The 8,887-nt window shown below is 43.6% G+C and overlaps 1 protein-coding gene across 1 annotated transcript; it reads right to left on the reverse strand.

Annotated features, from left to right (window-relative positions):
* Positions 1 to 1,020: 1,020 nt before the first annotated feature.
* Positions 1,021 to 7,598, reverse strand: LOC123150818 (uncharacterized). Its single transcript, XM_044570640.1, has 5 exons — positions 6,816 to 7,598; positions 6,321 to 6,533; positions 6,091 to 6,229; positions 5,741 to 5,880; positions 1,021 to 4,837 (listed from the first exon to the last, which is right to left on the reverse strand). Exon 5 carries the CDS (start codon positions 4,735 to 4,737, stop codon positions 1,285 to 1,287), a length of 3,453 nt encoding a protein of 1,150 aa, XP_044426575.1. The 5' UTR covers positions 4,738 to 4,837; positions 5,741 to 5,880; positions 6,091 to 6,229; positions 6,321 to 6,533; positions 6,816 to 7,598; the 3' UTR covers positions 1,021 to 1,284.
* Between the last annotated feature and the right edge of the window lie 1,289 nt (positions 7,599 to 8,887).

Genomic DNA, 8,887 nt, shown 5'->3' on the forward strand with positions numbered 1-8,887 from the left:
TTGCTGCAGCTCCACCTCACTACCCTTTCCTACCCATAAGCTTAAATAGTCTTGATCTCGCGGGTGTGAGATTGCTGAGTCCCCGTGACTCACAGATACTTCCAAACAGTTGCAGGTGCCGATGATACCAGTGCAGGTGACGCAACCCAGCTCAAGTGGGAGCTCGATGAAGATCGTGTTCGTTGTGTTGTTTCGTTTCCAGTTGATCAGTAGTGGAGCCCAGTCGGGGCGATCGGGGATCTAGCATTAGGGGTGGTCTTCTTTTATTTTGGTTCCATAGTCGGACCTTGATTGTATTCTGGATGATGTAATGCTATATTTATGTATTGTGTGAAGTGGCGATTGTAAGCCAACTCTTTATCACTTTCTTATTCAGTACATGGGATGTGTAAAGATTACCCCTCTTGCAACATGCCTACTATGCGGTTATGCCTCTAAGTCATGCTCCGACACGTGGGAGATATAGCCGCATCGTGGGTGTTACAGCCGCATTGGAGCCCACGGTTCGTCTTATGCGGCTTCATCTCTTCGCAGTGGCGTGTTCACGGTCGAGGCCCCGCCTTCTCTTGTAGTGCTTGGGGTGGTGTCGCTGCACTCAGCTTTATGTATCTTGCCTTGGAGGTGTGCGTGTGTTGTGATGGCGTGCGTTTGTATCGGTTTGTGGTTGGTCATTGCTTTATATATAAAGCAGGGCGAAAGCCTTTTTCGTATGTACTACTACTCCCTTTACACTAATAATACCAGAGTACAAAACAAGCCTGGTAGTCAAACTTGTTTTAGATGAGAATATGGGAGCGCCCCACAAATGGATGCACATAAAACAGCTCAAGCTGATGTTAGAAGAACATAAAGTGCAAGAATACTGAACAAGCCAGAAAGCCTAATGAGGTACCAACTTCCGCAGCGGAATAAAGCTCAAAATTCTCGGAGCAATTTCATTGGCAAATAGCGAGTATAAAAAAGATGCAGAATAGTATGCGACCAATCTCGAACACAAAAATTCAGTGTGCAACAAACGAATAATGAAGATAATCCTCATTGCCTGCTTGTAGCTCCATTACACGACGATGTACCTGATATGCAGTTTTAGGCTCGAGCTCAAATTTCAAGTATGCTAAAATAATTTCCAAGAACATACAACAGACAGCAACACCAGTGGTCAAGTCAAATCTGAACATGAAGAAAAATGCTGATACGGGACACACAAATTGTTCGCAGATAATACAGAAATATAGATTCCTAGATGAATAGGGTTCTTGTAAAAAGGGAGCATCAAACTTCAGGTCATGCCGGTGTGTTTGCTCCTGAAACAGGTTCAGGACGTCTCGGGGAGTTAATCCCACTTCCCTCTCCTGCCTTCCGATATTTTGCAATTGCATTTGACACAATAATTAGGAGCAGCAGGATTACTACAACGCCACCAACTAGTGCATAGACATACACTGAAGTCCTCAACTTGCGGCAGCTTCCCGCAGCAAAAGCTGTCATGAGAGCCAGCATATCCAGTATCATAATCAAGTGCAACACCCCAAGTGGCACAGCGTTCTTCCTGATAGATTTACTCAACAGAAGCAGGATCACGACAATGGATGCCATGAATGCGAAAGAATTGAAGCAGAAGAATATCTTGTACCGTCGGTGATTAATATCACGAAGGACGGGATTGCCTGGTACATGGCCCTCATCATCAGACCAGAATCCACCAGGTGGGTTCAGACCAGCTTGGTATGCGATCGATGCTGCTAAAATTGCAAGAAGCATCAGATACTTGTGTCTCTTTCTCACTTCTTTTTCTTCGACAACTGAAGCTTTTGGCCTCACGGGAATGATTACTCGTTCACCCTCTGCATGAAAGAGAAGATTGTGTAGAAATACTAGACACTTAGCCAATGGTCTTCCTAGTGTGCCATGCAACGAAGAGAGCAGAACTTGAATCAGAAGGGAGACTAGAACTGCCATAGCAATGATGCTCAGATAGATGGACTGTTTAATATTTCTGCAACTTCCTGCAACATAGGCAATGAGGAGGCCAAGCAATCCCGCCACCAAACACACTCGCAGTGCATAGGACTTGATTCCATACTCACAGGATTCCTTATTCACAAGTAATATTGTGACGACCACAGATGACACAAATGAAACTGAATTTGAGTAGTAGAACACATCATAGCGTTTTGGATGGGTATCCTGAAGGATTGGATTGCCTGGAGTTCCCGTGGCATCTTTGTCATCAGACCAGACACCTCCTGGAGGGTTCATGCCAGCTTGGTATGTGACAGTCACCGCTAAAATAGCAATGGTCAATAGCAGATTACGTCTTCTTCCCAACTCCTTCTCACTAGTATCACCCCCAGTCTGGTTGTGGCCTAATTGACGCGACACTGAGCAAAAATGACTAACTGAGTGCTCTAGCATCTCTGCCACCTGCCTTCTCCATTCTGGAGGAATTATATGTACTGCTATCAAGACATGAATTAGAACATAAGCAAGTACACTGCATACGAGCGCTGATATGAAAATAGTCTTCTTTGCCTCCCTGCAGTTCCCCACAGCAAAAGCTCCGGTTAGGGAAAGTAGGACCACTATCATCGTTATTGGCAACGCACGCCGTTTGGTAACCTTGTTGCTCACCATCTTGTTCAAGAGCAAAGTGATCATGACAATGGATGCCACAAAGGCGATTGCATTGAGATAGAAGAATGCAATGAACCGGCGATGATGGGTGTCCTCAAGGATGCGATCAGCAGCTGAATGATGATCTTTACTTCTTGACCAAAAGCCACCTGGTGGATTCAGGCCTGATTGGTATGCCAGAGATACTGCAAGAATGGCAAGAAGCAGCATACATGTGCGGGTCTTCTTCAGATGCTTCTCAGTTCGAATGTCATCAGCATTTTGATTGGGTACTTGATTGCTGCCAGTATGTACATTCTCAGAATGTATAGGATGGTCATCACTGCAAAGAATCTCAGTACTAGGGTTATTATCTTCAACCAGATTGTTTTGTTCAGCAGAGTCTGCATTGCCAGTGGCTTCCGCAGGTGCAGAAAGCCCTTCATCCACTATGTCATGACTAGTGTCTCCGTTACTCTGCCTGACCGGCATATTTTGCTCAACATCTGTGGACTGACACTCCGGATTTGCAACACGCTGGACATGTGTAGACGGACACTCCGCGTTGGACGCAACAACCTCGATATTTGTTGATTGCTGGCTGTTCCCTGACAGATGCTGTGAGTGATTCACAGCCTCTTCATCATCTGAAATTTGATTTCTTTCTTCTGCAGGTGCATGCTCCTCATGGGACTCATCCTCTCTGATATTTGGAAGTTGCTGATTGTCTGCAGGCTGGTCTTGTGGTTCAGGGGTGTCATCTTCTGCAGGTGTATCAGTTGAACGGACTGAAGAATGATGATTACTTGCATAAGAATTCTCCTGCTCTGCATTGCTATGTCTGTGTCTACTAAAGCTCAATGAAAGTGCACGGCCCAATTTTTCCACGCAACAAAGGCTGCTTGTTTTGACCTTTTGTAGCCAATTTGCTACAGGCCTGCAAACAAAGAATCCAGCTAAAATTGCAAAGGAGATCCAAACTATGACGATGATAAACACCACATAGAATGATGTTGCTACCTCTCTACAACATCCTGCAGCATACGCAACAATTAGGCACGATAGGTCCACTACCACACATACAATCACTGCTTTGGTCCTTATTCCATGTCCACTCAGTTTTGGGCTCAGAAGCAGTATGATTATGACCAAAGATGCCACGAAGGAAGTTGAATTGGAAACGATGAATATATTATAACGACAAAGGTAGTTACTCCGGAGAACAGAAGTAGCCGGATGATGCTTGTAAGGAGGAAAGGCCATATGCACCTTATTAGAACCATGGTCATTTTCAGCCCAAAAGCCGCCTGGTGGATTCAATCCTGCTTGGTATGTGATAGTAGCAGCAAAAATTACAAGCGTCAAAATGAACTTGCGAGCCTCCTCAACGTTCTCTAGAGGGATGCTCACTTGCCTCACAAGGAAACCCCGTTTGATTAGAACTGTATTTATCATTCTCTGCAGATTCTGTTTCAATTTTCTTGGAATAAACCTTGTGGATACTAGGGTATGGATCCCAACATATGTGATGACCGCAAAGACTAGAACCCAGATGTAAATGGATGACTTGAGTGCCCTGCAACTTCCGGCAGCATAAGCCCCAAGCAGGCTGAATAGGTCCAATATCATGGTTAATTGCATTGAGTGGAGCCACATTCTCTTCCTTGTCACACTCTTACTGAGAAGCAAGATGATTAAGACAAGAGATGCAGTGAAGGCTGTTGCATTGCAGTAAAAGAACACCTCATATCGTTCAGAAAAGCCAGCATGCATGACAGGGTCACCAGCATCATGACCATCCTTGTTTAGTGTCCACGATCCCCCTGGTGGTGTTAATCCAGCATTGTATGTCACACCAACTGCTAGGACTCCAAGAAGTACCAAATATTTACGATGTCCCCACAAGAGCTCAAAATCATCATTGTTGCTGGAGCTGGATTCATGGCTAGGGGGTAATAAATTTCTGTTGGACGAGCCATTGATGGTATGTTGCCTCATGCTGACAGTACCAATTCCAAAAACACCTCTGCTGACTTCACTCGAACCATTCTCTGGTACCTGGGTACCCATGGTGTTGATGTTGGTCAGATCAATGCTGATTTCGGATTGCCTGCCACCTGCCATGTGGTTGCTCTCTGACCGAAATTGAAGTCTCAGGTTCTCGGTTGCTTTCTATGCCTCTATCTGGATCATCAGGTAAGAGTTTCTTGGACGAAGAAGATATCTGAAGGATTCAAAGATAATTCAAGGGTGGTTCTGACCAATAAAAGCAAAGAAGGTTGCTAGAAAGATGGACTTGGTGAAGTCTATGTCCCAAACGAAAACAGCACAAAGATAGCATGTTAAAGGCTAACTTGCCTGTTAGACCCTACAATGATAACCACAATATGAATTATATATTTTCAAACAGTAACCACCATATAAATTATTATTATTTTTGAAAATGACCACCATATAAATTATTAGCTCAAGTATTGAAGTATATAGACTTCTCCAGAAAGGTGTGAGCTAATGTTGTACGTCAACTATCAGAGTCTACACCGGGTTGGTGTTCAAGACGAAAGTAGATTAACAGCTGATTAAAGTCTTAAAGGGATCAACCCTGTTGTATATACTGTAACTAGATGAATTTCGTGTGCAGTTTGCATGACTAGATATTACAATACAAATGTTAATGTTTGAGCATAGAGTTCTACTCCCTCTGATCCAAAAAAAGTGCCGCAGCTTAGAACTAAGGTTGAAGTAACCTTAGTTCAAAAGCTGCGACACTTTTTTCCGATCGGAGGGAGAACTAGTTAATGATTATGCTTGGAAATGAGTTTTTGTGTTTCCCATTCAACAATAACATCATATACGTGACTGAACATTACTGTTATAATCTGACCCACAAAAATAAGTGGTCTAGAACTTTCCCTTTGTTTTCTCTAGATACCTAGTTCCAACTGCTATTACCACAATACACACATAGACAAGTACTCCTACTTCTTGGTGAAGACACTTAACAGATTCTACAGGGTAACTAGTAAAATTAACTGCAATCGCAGAAGCGGTAGATTATTGGCAGTGGCAAGTTACACACATCAAAGCCTAACAGCCAAACACATGAAGAGAAAGTAAAAGATTATACCTGGCATGGAAAGCATTGCAATGCTCACAGCCAAAAGGGAAGGGTGCCCTCATTAGCCATATACGGTTGCAAGTGAGCCTGTATCCAGAGCGATAACCAAAATAGCGGTCTAGATATTTCCCTTTGTTTTCTCTGAATACCTAGATCCGATTGATACCACCAAAAAAACATGTATAAATAAGTGTTTGCTCGTCGAAGAATTATGTAACATACTATGCCTGTTTTTAGATAATTCAAGAATATGTTTGCTAACTAGCAAAACTAAGTGCAAGTAAAGAGGTTCAATAGGCAATGGAAACAATCATCCATGTCTAACAACCAAGCAGAGGAAGAGAAACTAAGAATCATACCTGGAAAGGGAAAGCAACGCAATGCTCCTCACATAGACATAGTCACACGGAACGGGTGCCCTCATTGGCCATAATCAACCCCTAGCTCAGGAAGCAGGCTTGAGCTTGTACCCAGATCAAGGGTAACTAGTAAAATTGGCTGCAAGTAGAGAAGTGGCAGACTATTGGCAATGGAAGCTATGTATCCATGTCAAAGAACCGAGCCCAGGAAGAGAAAGTCAGAATCGTACCTGAAATGGGAAAGCTTTGCAATGCTCAGCCGCTCACACGGAATGGCTGCCCTGTTAACCTAACTGAGGCTGCGGCTTTGAGCTTGTATCCAGAGTGACGGCTGCTGCTCAGACTAGTGAGGGACACCTTCTGTGCTTCAAAATGGCTGAGTTCTTCCGGAGTCAATAATGGTGTGAACGGTGGTGTGGATGGTGAACAAAAGAGGGGGAGACCTGTGAAGTCAGTTAAACGAAGGAAAGAATCAAGGCAGGACCCCACGGCAATGTACTACTCAGTCATATCAAGAAACAGTCAGCATCTAGATTAAGCAAGGGGAATAATGTATGCATATATGATCTCCTCAGGACCACTTTAGACTTAAAAGAGAGCCTAATGCACCAGAAATAATGAACAAACACGCATCTCAACTGTTAAATGCTCCAGCGTCGAGCTGGGCTGCTGAATAATTTGATTTGGAACACATAGATATAAGCAAGAATTAGCCAGTAGAATACCTGATACTAGGAGGCAGTGAAATGGAATCTGTAGACAGCGATGGTAAACGGAGCGGGTGTGTTGGCAGTTGACTGGTACACGACCACCACACACCGTGGGTTCACACCTCACGCCGGCGCTCAGAGGCCACCTTGACTAACCATCATCGCAGAAAACCGGAATACTGCCATCATCATCCACTTGACTCCGGCGAAGTCATCCACTTGCCTCTCTGGCGCCTCGAGCGTCGCCATCTTTTGACATTTTCGCTCCGCCTGCAACCACCGTTCCGTGGAGCGGCACATCGCCGCTCGTGCATTGGCTCTTCTCCGGCCATATTAGCTGCCGTGCCGTGGTTAGGTACTGGCCACCCCCAGGGCACGTTAGCAGCACTGGGGCACTCATCAGTACGGTCGGCTCCGCCCGCCGGCGCCCCGCTGGCCGCTGAAGCATTTGTTCGAACATCTGACGGGCACTGCTAGGGGAAGCAGAGCCGGCCGGGGCCAGCCAGAGCCTAGAGCCCTAGAGCCTCGATCGGCGCCATATCCGACCGACCTGCCAGACCCCGAGCAGCAGCGGCGTGCATTGATCCCGACCATCGACGTCGACAGGGGCGATCCAATCCAATCCCCTCCCCGCCATCCATCCCCCCTGGAGTACATGACATCACAAGAAAAATAGGGAATGACGTCATGTAAACAGCTTTTCATGCGCTCCTGCATGACTGCATCCACCAAGTTTCAACTCTCCACTAGAAGCATACGCGCGCTGCGCCGTTCTACTTTTCTACCCTTTTTTGTTTGATTGTTAATTCACGAATAGATTGCTTGCTGCTCTATTTGCAGGTCGAGGGTTGTTGTTGTTGTTTTCATGGGCCTTCTGTGTTTTAGTTTCCATAAATTTGGGTTGAGAAAACTCTTTATTGCATTGCAGGATATGTCTAGATGCTAAGACACGTCATCATTTGCTTGGGTAGGATATTATTCATTTTTTTACAACTATTGTTCTTCATAAAAATGATATGTTAGCAGCACTATCAAAAACATATCCAAAATAGTGGTTGGCGTCAAGCATGTCCCGGACCCACAGGGTTAAACCATAGTATTGGATGTACATGATAATATTCATCTGCAAAACTAATTGAAAACTATGATATACGTAACTGCGCCTTCTGATTGTAGTATTCATCTACAACAATCATACAACTCTATGATTTGATCAATCAATATTTCGTAATTTACCTTATCACATACAAATAATACAAAACACCAACAATCATAATGGTAAAAGGGTAGTAAAAGTGAGAAATACTTAGAAGTTGCAGCACTGCACCAAAGTATATGGTTTCTGGTTTTCAATATTGATCATTCATATGGGTAGTTAGAATCAAAATAGAAAGAACATATTTGAAATAAAAGCAATAATTTGCACTGACTAGCGACAGGAATGGGAATGAATCATGTTTATAGCAGCCTCTAAGAGGAAGAGACATAAATGGGGGGATCAAGAGATAATAGTATAAGTGCTTGATCTCAGTTTTCGTTTGAATGTAACATTACTAACATTACCGATGCATTAATAAGGCCTGATCAACTGTGTATATAAGCGACTTGGTGACAATTAACCAAATTATCTTCATAGGAAAACCTAGTTATCATCTTGTCTTATTGTTTTAGTGCCAATTAAATTCAGTTAGAGACTGTGCTCCTTAGGGTTGGAACCATATTCTAATTAATACTCCCTCCATTCTAAAGTATAGTACATACTTTGTTTTGAAAAGTCAAACGTACCAATGTTTGACTAAGTTTTAAAAAAATCAACATCCACATGTATTGTTATAGTTTATTTATTTAGTACTTCAGATATTGATAGTTTATTCTAGAAACTTGGTCAAATGGAGATCTTTGACTTTTAGAAAACTAATATGCACTGCACTATGGAACAGAGGCAGCATAAAGTATGCCATATATAAACTGTGTGAGGTTGTTAATCCACAAGCACGGAGATGGTACTTAAGCAGTGAAGCATGAGGCTTTCAAATTGAAACCTTACACGGCGAGATAAAATCCCGGTAGAATCTGCTACTTGTTTA

Source organism: Triticum aestivum, chromosome 7A, assembly GCF_018294505.1.
Source record: "Triticum aestivum cultivar Chinese Spring chromosome 7A, IWGSC CS RefSeq v2.1, whole genome shotgun sequence".
NCBI lineage: Eukaryota > Viridiplantae > Streptophyta > Magnoliopsida > Poales > Poaceae > Triticum > Triticum aestivum.

Coding starts and splice junctions, on each gene's coding strand:
- LOC123150818 (XM_044570640.1), bottom strand. CDS start 4,737: ATGGCAGGTGGCAGGCAATCCGAAATCAGCATTGATCTGACCAACATC.